Source organism: Sphaerodactylus townsendi, linkage group LG08 (genome assembly GCF_021028975.2).
Source record: "Sphaerodactylus townsendi isolate TG3544 linkage group LG08, MPM_Stown_v2.3, whole genome shotgun sequence".
In the NCBI taxonomy this organism is placed as follows: domain Eukaryota; kingdom Metazoa; phylum Chordata; class Lepidosauria; order Squamata; family Sphaerodactylidae; genus Sphaerodactylus; species Sphaerodactylus townsendi.
The window spans coordinates 28,965,629-28,981,260 of NC_059432.1; the positions used below are offsets into that span (position 1 = coordinate 28,965,629).

At 41.2% G+C, this 15,632-nt stretch overlaps 1 protein-coding gene across 3 annotated transcripts in view; it reads left to right on the top strand.

The window, feature by feature from the left end:
* Positions 1–486: 486 nt before the first annotated feature.
* The window catches only part of MCU (mitochondrial calcium uniporter), a 126,308-nt gene continuing 111,162 nt past the window's right edge, over positions 487–15,632 (top strand). For 2 of the 3 annotated variants that reach the window (XR_007245288.1, XM_048506183.1), the window contains exon 1: positions 487–683. Coding sequence is in view for 1 of the 3 variants with exons in the window: in XM_048506183.1 (XP_048362140.1) it covers positions 534–683 (150 nt within the window). In the remaining 2 variants the exon portion in view is untranslated. Of the gene's footprint in view, positions 684–5,577; positions 5,614–15,632 lie in introns of those variants that run through there. The other variant, XM_048506184.1, reaches the window with a different exon arrangement.

Genomic DNA, 15,632 nt, shown 5'->3' on the forward strand with positions numbered 1-15,632 from the left:
TTGCCTTTCAGGGGGCAGTTGCTTTGTTCCTGGAGAACCTTCTGCATAACACCTCTGAAGATGCCAGTCACAGATGCAGCCGAAACGTTAGGAACAAAATCCACCAGACCAGTTCTGCATAAGAGTTTGACAGTTGTGGCTTATTACCTAGCACTGGTCCCTTCCTCACTAAAAAGATTCATTAAGTCTCACCGCCATGCCAAACTATAACCTGCAACCCATCTTCACCTGAACAATGTGGTTCCACAAAGTAGACCTGGCCCACTCCCCTCCTATGACAGACAGCTTTCCAACTGTTCTTGTTCCGCCTCCCTAATTCGATGCGCCCAGGCCATTGGTGGACGGCGGAGGCAGTAGGAGTGACAAGCGGTGCCCGCGCCCTTCAGCGGGGAGGGCCGCGCGATTGGCTGACGGTCGGGCGCGGGGGTGGGGCGGAGAGAAGGGGCGGAGGCGAGGGGAGACTCCTCCCCGCCCCCTTCCGGCAACCCCCGCAGCGCTGCCTGCCGGAGCGCGGGGCGACTTCCAGTCGAGCGATGGCGGCCACCGCGGGCAGATCGCTGCTGCTCCTCCTCCTCTCCCGGACTCCCGGCGGAGGCGGAGGAGGGGCGGCGGCGGCGCTGACAGCCGCCGGCTGCTTCCCAGCGCTGGGCAGGCACCGCCAGCAGCCGCCGCGACACAGAACGGTGAGTCCCCGCGCGGGTGGAGAGCGAGCAGGTGGTGCCGAGGCTGGGACCCGGCGGGGGAGAGCGCGGGACGAGGCTGGCGGTGCCGCCCTTCTTTCCTCGCCTCCGGCCGGGAGCCCAGCCCAGTCCTCGCGCAGAGTCCGCCCCGACGGCGGAGGGACCGCCCGCTCGCTGCAAGGGCGACCCCCTTCCCGCTTTCCTTCCTCCTTTCCCCGCTGGGGTTCCCTCCTCCTCCTCTCCGGCGCCTTCAGCAGCCCAATGCGGAAAGGCAGAGGGGAAAAAGCAGAGCGGCCGCTGCGGCGTGCGGGGAGCAGAGGCGGAGCAGGGAGATGCCGCCGCTGCTGCAGTGACTTGGAGGAAGATCCCTCGCCCCGGTGTTGCATCCCTCCTTAGCCCAGCACAGCCCCGGCGGACCTCCTCGCGTGCGGCTGGCTGAACTTGGCTGATTGACAGGCGGGGTGCTGGTGGGTGGGGTGCATTTTTCCCTGGGGAAGCTCATGGGGCATTGGCTTCACCCCAATTTCGCTTCATTCCAGAGGCTGGGGAAGATGCCGGTCCTGTCATTGCTCTCTCCTTGATTGAGAAAGGGAGATGAGGGATGGCACAGGGTCCCCCGGCCCTCAAGGTCCTTCGATCAATATTGTGACTGAGTGCCAGCCAGCAGCCAGTGATTCCTCACAGTTGTGGGAGAAGTGCGGTCTCTCTCTCACCCCCCCCCCCCCTTCTCCGGGTAAAGTTATTTGTTAGAAGCATAGTCAATGCAGCCAGGGTGGCCTGAATGCGGAATATGTGCAACTCCTCTCCCCTGTTGGAGTTGGAGGTGTCAAGCTGTCAAATGCAAAAAGTACATCGGTGTACCTTAACGAGCAAGCCATCAGTTAAGGCCGGAATGAATGGCCAGGTAATCTGAAAGTTTGTTTACTCCACACAGTGCCACTAAGCCCATAGTTCAGTTAGAGGGGCATGTGCATTTAATGCTTGTTGCAGAAGCCTCAATCCCTCTGTTCTTAACAGTTTGGTCTTCCTAGTTGCCTTCCTCTTCTTTAAGGTTACATTTAATTACACTGTTGATGTTCATCACACTGGGGATTCACTCTTCAGGGGATTCAGTATGCGTTTGGTAAAGTCGTATTGCAAGCTTGCACATTGTTTATGCTAGCTTGTGTGTGTGCCCATGCACTCCTGAAAATTCCCTAAAGGGTTCTCTACAGTCTGTCCAAATTCTTGGTTTGTCTTCCATGGTCTAAAGTTGCTGCTCATGTTTCATTAAGATGAGCAGATCAAGTTAATCAAACATAGGCTGTAGTCATTCTTAAGATAGAAGGAGGATGCCCACAGTGTATTTTTCACAGTTTTACCAAATCTATAACTTTGAATGTTTTATTCTGCCAATTTAGAAACACTTATAGTTCTCTTTATGAATACTGAAAATGCAACTAAATTCAAGAATAAGTTAATTTTTGACTACTGTATTACTTCTGTTTTGCTCCCCCCCCCCCAATGGGATCTTTTTCATGTGACATGGTTTGTGAGACTACTATGCAGAAATGAATTTTCAGCTAGCTGTTGAGTTGTACATGGTATGAACTGAAGATCTGTTCCTATAAAGCAGTCCTTGTAATTTCCAGCTGGAGAAGCTGGAAAACTTTAAAAATCTGCACTCTTGACATATTAACCAGCCGCTGAAAAAAAGAAACGTTGCAAAATTGCAAGGGGATTATATTGCAATACTTGACAGCTTCCTCAGAGAGAAAGCACAACTTACTCCAATTCTGTATGCTTTGTTCATCGCCTTTCATGTTCTAGTAGCAAAACATTAGTTGGCTGAAGTGAGTGATAACAGTGTAAAACAGTTGGAGAAAGAGGTTTTTGGTGGCATCCTATGTGCTCAGTTTGTGTGCTGTAGGCTTAACTCTGTGAAGGACTGCACTGCCCCTGTATCAGATTGTAAAAAGAAAGCCCTTTTGATGAAAGACTTTCTATATGATGCTAATCTCAGTTGTCCACAAACGGACTTTGTAACTCTGCCTAAACTGTTAGGAAAGTTGTGTTTGGTGAGAGTGGCCATACAGAAGTATTTATTATGTTCAGCAGATATTTGAAGAACCATAGGTGAACTATAGAAAGTTATATCTTCATGCAGTTTGTTTGTATCTTCCTTGCTACAATCATATTCAAGGATAACCTCTTTGCTGTATTTTTAAAAATGCTCTTCATTTGGTTTCAAGGTTATATTAGGTTTCTGGGAGCAGTCATCCTGTATACACAACAAATGGTACCTTCCATTGATCTTTCAGGTTATACATGGTCAAAATTTTGTCATTTCTGTAGTTCGTTTGGTATAGTATGTGCTAGAAGCCTGCCAGAGGTCCTTGACTTGTCCACAAATCTTTAACTGGGGCTGTCATGTGAAACAGCCTCATCCACTTGACCTGGCTGCACTTAGGTTGGAGAAATCAGAGTGATAGAGTGGATACTGCTGTTTTATCACCTACGGATGGACGCTAGTTGTACTTTAGTAAAGCAAGTTTGGTTTGCCCTTGTGAGTGGCATAGGTCACTGCCACTTAGGTATGCTGTTGTTCCTGTAATGAATATAAAGAAAGAAATGATGCCAGTGAGCTTCTTTTATTTACTTTGTTTCCAGGCAACAACAAACAGAGCTGTGGCCAAGCATGTGCCGTTTTTTCCTCAGCCTGCCTGGCTCTTCTTTGCAGGATGGCCTTCATCAGCTTATTTGTACAGTATAAAAACGCTTCTGCTCCAGCAGATCATGACATGAAGAATGCGTTTGGTTTCGGCGTTCCTGTGGTTCTCAGCCTTCCTAATGCCACGACCCTTTAATCCAGTTCCTCATGTTGTGGTGACCCCCAACCCTAACATTTATCCATTTTACAGATGGAGAACACTGATGCAGAGAGTCTTAGGCGACCCCTGTGAAAGAGTCGTTCGACCCCCAAAGGGGTCCCGACCCCCAGGTTGAGAACCACTGCTATATGCCCACGAGGAAGCATCCATATAGGAACTATAATGGATCCAGATTTGCATCTTGATTGCCTCTGATTTTTGCATGTAGTGCAGTAACTGTTTTCTCTTGCATTCATGTAACACATAGGTGTCAAACTCGCGGCCCTCCAGATGTTATGGACTACAGTTCCCATCATCCCCTGCCAGCATGATGCCGGCAGGGGATGATGGGAACTGTAGTCCATAACATCTGGAGGGCCGCGAGTTTGACACCTGTGATGTAACACATCTGCTGTAGTACTGGAGATGAAAGGGTATTAGGAGTAGGGATGGTGTGTAGGGATGGCTTCCTCATTGCTTTTGTTCTAAAATAATTTTATTACTTTCCTCGTCTCTTTGTCTTTTTATTTGTGCAAGAACTTTCCCACAACTCCACTTGGCGCAGGACTTGGGGCTAAAAGTAAATTTGCAGGCAGACATACTCTCGAAGACTTGCTTTGCAGCTAACAGTTAATTCAATTAGCAGATGTATTGTGAGAGCTCAACAGATGTGTCGCCAGAGTTTCTGTTTACTAGGGAACTGTCACCTCCTAGTGGATGAATTGGAGTGTTTAGCAATATTTTTGAGCTGGTGGTAATATAACGTTGAAAACAGTAACTAAATGGTTAAAGATCTGATCAGAGGTTCAGAGGATTATATGGAGCTGACTTCCATTTAATCTTACATGTATAAGAAGATTCTGATGTGAGGAGGCTACTTGATATAAGTAGATCCTATATGCACACCGTGATATAGCTGACTGTACTATATCATGGGTTCGTGTGAACATTTCAGTTATACACAGTGACAATGGTCTGACCTATTGTTTTGCAAGCTAGTGGTTTATTTTTTCGCTACTCATTTGGAGATTTTTGTACATTGATTCCACTTCTCAGGGGAATGACAACACCTACATACATTGTTGCATATTATGATCACTGTTTAACTTTTTCTCCCTGCCAGTTAAAAAGATTACCAGTTATATATGTGAACTTCCAGAATGGCCCAGGCCAGATTGATCTTGTCAGATCTCAGACGCGAAGCAGGGTTGGCCCTGATTAGTGCTTAAACGGTGTACCAACAAAGAATACCAGGGTTGTGGTGTAGAGAAAGACAATGGCCAGCCTGCTCTGTTAGTCGCTTGCCTTGAAAACCCTGTTGGATTAACATAAGTCGGCTATGACTTGATGGCACTTTACATACACATAAACGGACAGAATGAGTATATGAACATCTTATGTTGCAAGAAAAGTATCTTTTTTTGTATAATAAAAATACAATAATGGTATGGTTGTGATCAAAAAACTTTTTAACCACGCATTTTAAATGTGTGTACTTCCAAAGTCTAACAGACTTGCAACCATTCTTGTATGTTTGTACTTGTCGTGTGCTTGCTCTGTACAAATGTGTATATAACAATTTTGTCTGCCTAATGGCTGAAAGTTATTTCTGAACTGATACCACCTTTCTCCCTGGTGTACATTTTCTGGTTCATACACGCAGTAGTGAACTGCGATACAGGAATTGGTGGCTGCTATTTCATGTACAAAACTAAAAATTACAGACAAAGAGCTTTGTAAATCTAAAACGTATGTTGTGAAGAGAACAGCGCTGTGTGCCTAAAAGGAGGAAGAGAACAAGGAATGTGATTATATACTAATTTTTTACTTGGATGTTCCTTGCAGTGTGGCTGTTTGTTCTGCCAGTTGCTGCCAGTTGCTGTCTTTCTGTCACTCATTAGCCTTCTCCAGGTTTCCCATTTCTCTAGTAGACATTTCTTATTAGGTAACTTCTTGAGATCAGCCCTCACTGGCTATACTTACTCCCTTCCCCTCCTCCCCTGCAAAAACTGTCTGCTTGTGCATTAGCACAGACAACCATGTTTGTGAAGCCAGCTGTTTCATTTTACACTCTATGGAATGAGGTAAAGATTGTTCCAGTGGGAGTCCTTCCCCTCTCCTTCATTTGGTTTTAGAGGTGTGTAATGAGAACGGCTGGGATTGGCAGCTAGGTTGTTGAAGGGATTAGTACTATTTGTGTTCTTAGTGGATCTTTGGAATCATAGAAGGGTTGCAAGATTCATTATACTGACTGGCAGGGGGTTCCCTGTGCTGTTGGGAGAGAAGGGAGCAATGGGGTCTTCCAGCTGCTCTGAATTCTACTTTCCCCTGCATCACTGCTTTCTGAGTGTGCTTGCTGCTTTATTCCCGTTCCTTTGCCTTACTTCTATTTCCACTGGCTCGAGACCAGAGGTGGGGTCCAACCAGTTCTCACCACTTCTCTGGAAGTGGTTACTAATTTTTTCTGAGTGCTGAGAAGGGGTTACTAAAGCAACCTCCCTGCCCAATAGGGACTGGAGGTGCGTGTGTGTGGCTGTGCCACTGTTTGAATCCCACCACCATTGGAACCTGTTATTAAAATTTTTGGATCCCACCACTGCACGAGACCATCGTTTAGTGGTGGACGAAGTGTCTGCAGTGATAAGAAGTCGTCAGTAAGTTTATTTTCAAGTTAGTGTTTTTTATAAATAAAAGGGTAAAGGGAGAATATAATCATAATAGTTGTAAGTGACTATTAGAGAACAAGAACATGGCTGGCAAACTATTGTAAACATTGCCAACTATCGTGCTGGGATGGAACAGACACCTGGGTGACCAGCTCATCAGAATTTTTCCTTCCCCAGTTTAGAGAATGTTTGTTGGAACCATGAAGCACTGTCATGCTATTTGTATTTGATCTGCTGTAGTTCTGATGATGAGTACTCAAAACAATTTTTAGCAACTCACGTGATAAGTCTCTATTTTTCTACTAGCTGCTAAATCTAAAACTGCTGAATAAATACTGGGCATTCTCAGTTTTCATTTGCATTTAACTTAATAAATACTGAATGGCCACTTATCTGTTCTGGTTCTATTTTATATTCATTTGTCGAAAGGTTTGGCTTAAACTGAATTGTCTAGAAGTGGCTATGTAAGAATTTGAAGAGGATATTGCAAGTGCAAATATGTGCATCTTTGAGTGCTGTAACACACAAACAAGTTAAAAGGCTTAAGAAAAGTCTCTCTGGATCTCTAATGAGCTCAGCTGTAGTGCCCAGCGATGTGGCATTATGAGCTTGCCACTGTCAAGTCACTGTGCTGGGATTGCTGTGTGAGTTGAATGGTAGCAATTTAAAAAACACTAAAATTTTAGAACCAACAAGTTATCAAGAATTCTGAATGGTTCAGTGCCAGAAGTTCTCCAAGGTATTGTGTTTGGGTGAATCTCTTGGAGCGACAAACAAAAACGTTTTAAAAGCTGCGTTTGGCTCTGTGACTGGGTTGGTGTGATGGGATGAACTTGTTCCACAACAGAAAAAACTTTGTTTTAAAGAGGGATGAGTGCGTTTTGGACCATATAGTCTACCACCACTTTGGACTCAATGCGGATTCTGATACTGCAATTACACCTGTAATGGAACTTAAGCAGTGTTTGTCATACTGCTGGTATTTAGCTGTATAGAATTAGTAGAGTAATATTTGTAAAGGTTTTGAAACAACTGAAAGAAAAAAGAGGATAGCTTGTATGTGTGAAGGTCTCATGATCATAAAATAGCAGAGAACTTTAGCATTAATATAATTACATTTGTGTGATTCTGAGAGAAACTTACAAATGTTTTAACAGAGAACTCTTAAAATGAGCGAACTAGCATAGATGAAGCTGAAGTTCTATTGATAAGTGTTTGGCAATAAATCAAGTGCCTGTAGAAAGAAGTGGGAAATATATAACTTTATAATCATGCTTTCTTTGATAACAGGTAGTTTGGGAAGTATAGGCATGGGTTAGTGATTTGGGACTGGAATAAAATTAATTGAAGTTGTTAAGTTTGCAAAACCTGAATGGTACTAAGAAATGGATGAAAGATGCAGTAAGTTTCGCGCGTTGAAATATTCAGTATGTAACAGTAGGCTTGTGATTTTTCCAAAACATATCCTGCTTCAAAATATATTAATATTCTGATTATGCTGCATAATTGTACTTAGACTTACACTACATTTCTGGGCCACTACACAAGCTTGAAGAGTATGCTGTACCCAGTTGTCTGGCATTCTTCCACCTCAAAATATCCCATCTCCCATCTTCCACCTCCTCCCCCATCTGTTTGCAAGTTTGAATGTAAAAATACATTTTGACATCAAAAATGCTCTTATATCAAAGTACCATGCTCAATAATGCACAAAATAATGGTTTCGACACAAGTGCGTGAAAATAATGATAATTCCCATATTTTTGGGGACTATATTCTAATGTGGAAGCATATAATTTTCTCAACTGCTGCCCCTCAACTGACTGAACTAACATCTTTATATGGTGCAGAGTGTAATACTCTACTTCTGTTTAAGGTATTGCCTCTGGGAAGTCTACTGTAAAATTTGCTGTGGCAAAAGAAAATACTCTCAGAATTTAAACACAAATTTTATCCCATGTAGTAAGATTTTTTTTAAAGAATTCTTTTTGTTTTCTTCAACAGTCTGGAAGTCTTCAACATCTTTGGCCTTTGTGGTATATGTATGACTCATTTGCAATACACCTTTACAATATTTTAATAGTATGTGTAAAAACTTGTTCCAGTCATGCATGTGATTGCAAGTTATATGGGCACACTCAGCAGTAACCTGGGATTGACTTCACCTTCTTGAAAATATACCTGTAGGTGAGGTTGGAATGAAACGCTTGCAGGCTTGACAAAAATCAGGCCCTGCTTCCTACCTCCATTGGTGTATGTAAAATTCTAGAGTTAATCAGTAAGGAAAAAGTCAGTACTGTCCGATCTCCGGTGGGTGTATGTGTGTAGTCTGTCCTAGTAATTTACTGATATCTAGTTGGCAACAGTCAGTGTCGTTGCTATGGCGTCTTAATTTTTGTGATCTCTGATAAGCAGTTACAATGTAAATTCAGCTATTGGCAGTGGGTTATGAAGTTCCAGGCCTGCCTTATGACCAGTTGCTATATGCTATATTTCATTAGTGTGACCTTTCATATTGTACATAGTACTGTGTACTCACTTGAAGAGTTCTGTGTTAATCTGCGTTTGCATTGGTGAAGCTCCATGCTGCAGCCATTGATTATTCTTCCTTCTGGGAAGAATAAAACGACTCTAAAACCATCCATAAAATCAGAAAGGAGTGTTTCTGGCACCTTTAAGTCTAATAGGTTTATTATGAAAGAAAAGCTTGTGGACTAGAGCCCACTTCATCAAATGCATGACATGTTTCTTTAGTTGGAAGATATACATATGGACACAGAGGGAGAAAAAAAGATAAACAGTTGGGTCAAAAGCCAGTGAAATAAGAGTTTACAACAGGTTTGATTATATTAATCTGGGTTAGAAGGCAGGCAAAAAAAATTAACTCACTGTAAACATCAATCTAATTTTTAAAAGGAATGAAATGCTGTTATCCCCAATTACTGCTAAACAGAATCATCACTTTTATCTTGTCAACTAAGTTTTTTGCACACAAGAATTGCAGCCTGTTTCTCTTGCATTTAACAAATCTCCCGTTAGTGTCCACATGTTTGAAGCAAAGTGATGTTCAGGTTAGCAGTTGAGTATCCTGGGAGACTGAAATGTTCTTCTGCCAGTTTTGAATGCTGCCATTTTTAAAATGTCAGATATGTGTTTATTCCTTTGCACTGAGGTCTACCTATTTGACCAGAAGGCCTTTGGTTGGCATGTAGCGACAACTATTTTGCTGGGATGTCTGAGTCCTTGCTGGTATAGCTGATGTTACTGTGCCCCATGATAGTGCTGATTGAGTGACTATGGCCGTAGTGGCGAACCTTTGGCACTCCAGATGTTATGGACTACAATTCCCATCAGCCCCTCCCAGCATGGCCAATTGGCAGGGGCTGATGGGAATTGTAGTCCATAACATCTGGAGTGCCAAAGGTTCGCCACCACTGGACTATGGGAACAAATGTGGCATTGGAGTTTGTTGTAGGATCTGGTCCTGGCTTGTGTTAAGTGGCTGCTGTTGCTGAGGAACTGCCTCGGGTTGGGGGAGTGGTGTTGTCTCTTAGCAAGGTCAGGATTATCATCACAGAGAGTGGGGGGCTTTATTGCCTAGGATGAGCTGCAGAGAATGAAAATGTTGAAGTTGTTTTGGCAGGAGTGGCAACATGCTGTTCTACAGCTTTCTCTTCTCCAGTATTAGATTACTGCAAGGAATGAGTCTGACCCAGCCTGCTTGTTTTTGCTTCACGGAGGAAGTGCGGTACTTTTAAGGTATTACAGCCATGTCCAGTAGCAATGAAAGGCATTCAACAAAGTGCAAGACTATGGAATTCTGCTGTATAAATGTTTAAAAAGAATGGATGATATGTTGTGCAGCAAGGTTTTAAAAATTGTTTTGTGAGTATTAGATTCTTGTTGAGAGAGTTCTAAAATGGACACTGAATAATTGGTGCATTGTCCAAATATTGTTAGAAGCTGGTAGGGTAGCTACCTTGTAGGACTACAGTGGAAAAACCTTTCATCTCAACTGTGGTACTTATGCCTGTATCCTTGTGTGTTCTGCACAATTCTTGCTTGCCATGGTGTAGCAAGGGTAAAAATATTGTACATCAGTGGGAAGTGAGAATCTTGGTTTTGTTCATGTAAAATTTAGAAGCTTTCACAACTTGAAATACAGGCAAGCCAAAAATGAAAGCCAAAGTACATGATCAGCAGCATTATATAATATGTTGATTGTATCTCTTCAGATTGCAAAGGGAGGTAGGAAGATAAAGTAAAGAGGGTTTCCCTGGCAATATTTTTGATATGTAGATTTCCCTCTTATTTCTCTACATTTTGACAAATTAATTTCTTGATCCTTATATGGCCAAATTTACTTCCAATGTGTCTAGAATGACGTGCTTAATGAGGAGCAGCAGTGGCGTAGGAGGTTAAGAGCTCGTGTATCTAATCTGGAGGAACCGGGTTTGATTTCCCCTGGCCAGCTTCTGCTGCCTGGAGCTGTGAAGAGAGCTTCTCTGGGAATTCAGGGGATTAGCCTGTACACCTCCCACACACGCCCCAGCTGGGTGTGACCTTGGGCTAGCTCACAAAGCTTCTCGGATAGCTCTCTCAGCTCCCACCTACCTCACAGGCGTGTTTGTTGTGAGGGGGGAAGGAGCAAGGAGATTGTAAGTCTCCTTTGAGTCTCCTGCAGGAGAGAAAGGGCGATATAAATCGAAACTCTTCCCTTCTTCTTCTTCTTCTTCCCTTCTTCTTCTTCTTCTTCTTCTTCTTCTTCTTCTTCTTCTTCTTCTTCTTCTTCTTCTTCTTCTTCTTCTTCTTCTTCTTCTTCTTCTTCTTCTTCTTCTTCTTCTTCTTCTTCTTCTTCTTCTTCTTCTTCTTGTACTCCTTGCTATTCCTTAAATGTTGAGTTGCTCTATTTTACTTATTCCTCAGTCTTCTCTTGCTTTCTTGCAGGTGCAGTCCTTAGCTTGGCTAAGCGCCTCCACAGATAGCAGTATTGTAAATAAATAATGAGTTGACTCCTCTTAATGATAGGGCAAGCTTTTAAGAAACAATGAGTGTGGAGGTAGAATGAGGTTCATTTCTTGAGATTTGCTCTTCAGGTTAGTATAGGAGTCTGCCAAAAGGCACATAGTTATAAATCTGAGGGTAAGACTTAACACTTTGGCAAATTGTCAGTGAAATAGTGAATGAACGTTCATTATGTTCAATACGTTCAATATGTTCATTATTTTATCTTATTTCTAGGCATCTAGACAGCATTGGGGTCAGCTTGCATATGCAAAGCAGGTAATATGAATACACATAGTTATGCTGCAGTTTGGCCTTGTGCCTCTGGGTAAAATTTTATTGAGATGGTCTTCTTTTGAAATAACTCTACTTCATAGAAGTGTGAGTCGCTTACCTGAATTCTAGTAGTTAGCCTATGTTGAGATTGCATAGAAACAACTTGCTTTCTTTAAATCAAACCTATCAAAAGGACTGTCTTGTTCTGCTGGAGGTAAAAACATAGTCTGGCATGTTTGAAGAAACCCTTTTGACTTGCCTCAGTAAGAGAATATTATTTTTACCATGCCTGACTAATACAATTTGTAGTAGTATGGAAATGCACAAATAATTTTTTATAAGGGAAGCTGTTTGTTGCAAAGGTGAACGTAGGAAATCCTTGGTTTCAGTGTATTTGTATTACAAACAACAATAGATTCTTTTCTATATTTGATTATATGAATAATTTTTGTTCTTTTTTTCTCCTAAAATATCCTCATAAATTTTAAACTTGGGCACTGTGAAGGCAAGGGTTAACTTGTATGAAGCAGGGGTGTTTGGTTTTTTTTGTAAAGAAGGGTTCGTAGAAGCAAAGTTCATCCAAATTAGCACTGGAAAAAAATCTATCTCTGAATTAAAGTATTAGCACGGATGAGTGTTGCTTCCTATTGATAAACTGCTGTTACTGTAGCATGCCAGAGGGAAAACTGCAGCACTGATTGGCGCATTCGCAGGCTGAGCTAGTGTTATGCATCATCTGAAAATGCTGAAACAGCAGAAGGAATGATGTTTAGGAAGATCTTCAGAGGCTGAAGTTGAGAGAAGAGAAATGAAAGCTAAGATGCACAGTAATGTTTGAATACTCCTCACCGCTTGCTTGCTTGCTTTAGAGATAATGCTGCCACTTTGGATTGAGGTTCCAGATGTCATTAACTTAATTGTACATGAGACTTAATGATATAACAGAAGGGCTAGCTCAGCAAGGTCTCGTGAACTTTTGCCAAAATGCCTTTTCTTTGTCACTCTTACATTAGGCAGGATGGAACAGCAGTCTTTAGAATCAGTGTTCAGAAATAGAACGCAAGAATGTATTTTAGATGCTGGAGTTTTAGGAGGAGATGGGAATTGAAACTTAATTTGGAAGTTTGTTAACATATATGTATAGAAACCTTTTTGTAAAAAATGTAGTCACTATATGCAGAGAGTCGCTTAGCAGGAGCATAGTTCAGGGATGGAAGACCTGTGTTGCATGAATAAGCTTCCCGCAATTAATGGTCCCTCCTATGATAGAATCTCAGGGAGCAGAGTTGGGAAGGAGTGTCTGATGGACTACCAGGCAGTATAAATGATGCTGGACTAGCTGGCAGCATACTTGATTCAGTTTAAGGCAGTTTGAGGTGTTTAGGCAACTAAAGAATAAAATTGATGTCGAACCAATCAGGATACATTTGATTTAAATCAAATCAATTTAAATCATAATTTATATCTCTAGTCAGTAAGACTTGATTTAAATCACGGTTTTCTACATAAAGACTCATTTTAGCTGGCATAATCTTAATATTTATAGCCTGATGAATGTTTCATTTTTAGAATAATGAATTTTCAGATTAGTTTTACAGTGAGAAATATATAAACAGATAGTTCACTTTGCAGTAATTTCATAATTATCTCCAAATTCTTTTGGACCACCAGGCCTTGTATTTCTTTGTTGCGGTGTTTGCATGAAAAAAAATCTTTGATGTTTATTCACCCTAGAACCCATGATCAGTTACTCATAAAATAGTCTGGGGGTGGTGAGAGGCAAGTACCCACTTATTCAGACTGATCCAGTATATAAGAATATTTTCTAAAGTGAATCATCACAATTCCTACACTTTTCTGCTAGTTGTAACCTTGATGTTCAATAGTTTGTGCACTGGAAATTATCATTCTTGAATGAAATTGAGGAAAACCTGAAATCCTGTTCCTTGAGGAGATTTGTGTTAGGTTTCTTCTTTTACTGATTGCCCAAAATACTTACAGTGGTGGCGAACCTATGGTACTCCAGATGTTCATAAACTACAATCCCCATCAGCCCCTGCCAGCCTGGCCAATTGGCCACACTGGCAGGGGCTGATGGGAATTGTAGTCCTTGAACATCTGGAGTGCCATAGGTTCGCCACCATGGGCATAGATTTGAACTAAAGATTGTTGTAAATCCACGGAAAGTCCATTTGTCCAAGTGAAACATCAACAGGGTGGTGCTTTTGCGTGTTCAGTGTGCATCTCATATTAGTGGTTATCTGTTTGGCTGGCCCATTGTTGAATAAAATCTAGTGAATGTGAAGCATTGGATGTAATAATGAAAAACAAGCAGTGAAGTGAAACTACTGAAGATTTATTTTATGATAGATACTCATAGAGACTTATTTAGAGACATTTTAGAATTGTAAAGACCTTTAACACTAAAGGTCTTTACAAAAAACACTGTAATTGATGCTTAAATTAAAATGGCTAAATACTTCTTTCCCTTCATGAATCTTTTGAAGAAGTTGTATTGTGTTTTTCAGTTACAGTGTTTTCTTGTATAAAGGAAAGCAAAAGAAACAGTAGCAAAAGTCTAGAAAGCAAAAGAAACAGTAGCAAATGTGATAGTAAATATTTCCTTAACCTGTCCCTGCTGCGTTTCAGACATAGTATTTTTTTTTGCATCTTGGCTTATGCTACTGTTGTTTTTCCTTCTATCTTCAAGAAAACGGCATTGTGTTTTAGTTGCTCACAGTAGATTTGGTTTTGAGGTGTGGAAATCACAGTAGATTTGGTTTTGAGGTGTGGAAATGAGCCTTGGAAATCCATTTAATTCTTGTATGCTCTCCACTACTAATTACTATCTGCTGAGTATAAGAAGTGCTCTTGTGATTTAGATCTCACTGATTAGCTGGTCACTTGTGTGAATTAGTTGAAATAATACTGTCAATGTGACATTCTCTCACTAGTGATATTGGCAGTGAAGGCACTCTCAAGGAGGGGGGTGGGGCAAGAAATAACTTTCCTAATGTAATGAAATTACATGGATAAAATTTTTCAATCATCATCTGAACTGATACAGCAGTTGAGATACTAGTAGATAGTTACATTTAGTAAATGCCATCCCATTTCTGAAATTATGAAATTAACTTTTTCAGATGTACCGTATTTGAACTCAGACATACCTCTGCCATGATGAATGTTGTGTCAATTGCATAGGCCCTCAATTGTTCTCTCAATTGTTCTCTGTTGATATTTGGACTGTAGGGTGCCCATCTGATCTTCAAGAGGCACCTCAGATCCCCTTTATAATGTGGGATTTTTCAGGTTCAAGAGTGGGGATTGCATTGAAGAAAGAGTGTGTTCAGTGTGTTTCAGGGAATTACAGTATACAGTAACCCAACTAGCCAGGATAGTTAGTGTCCAGTCTTGATTTTTGCTGGCTTTCGTGAACCGCACAAGTACTTGCATGTTTAAAAAATGGTGGTAAAACAATTGAATCTAAAACTCTGACTGTATTTAGGTTAAGAATATATTACTGAAGACTCTTAAATCTTTAATATGCATCACAAAATGTTAACGGCAGTAAGACATACTGTGTTGAGGAAATCCAAGAACTAAAGATTTGTTAAAACTGCCTCTGTTACTTATTTGAAAGATTGTTATGCTAATTTGTAGATTATTATACTAATTTATTATACTAATTTTCTTATGATTATACTAATAAGAGTTACTAGTTTGGAAGATTATTATTATAAAAATACATACTGTTGTACAGAGTCTAAACATATTGTATTCCCATGTTTAACGAACAGTACCTAATAATTCTCAGCCCTGCTTACTTTTCATTTGCTTCCTTTATAATAAGTCTATTTGTAGTTCTGCATTCAAATCCATTTATACCTAACTGTGATGGTTAGTGCTGTAAGTTTTTGTCCTACTTTGAAGGCCAGTAGTCTTACAACATCTAGTCAAAATCACTAGTATCCTTAGAATAGTTCTTTCACTGGCAATAATTTGGGTAATCACCCCTATAGGCAACATTTTGGATGCACAGCACACAGGTAGGGCAATGGTAAAATGTTTATGATAAATGCAAATGTGCATGAGAGGGCTCCAGCTTCTAGTATTAACCCCATCAAGAAAACAAAAATGTGTATACATGTGCCCTA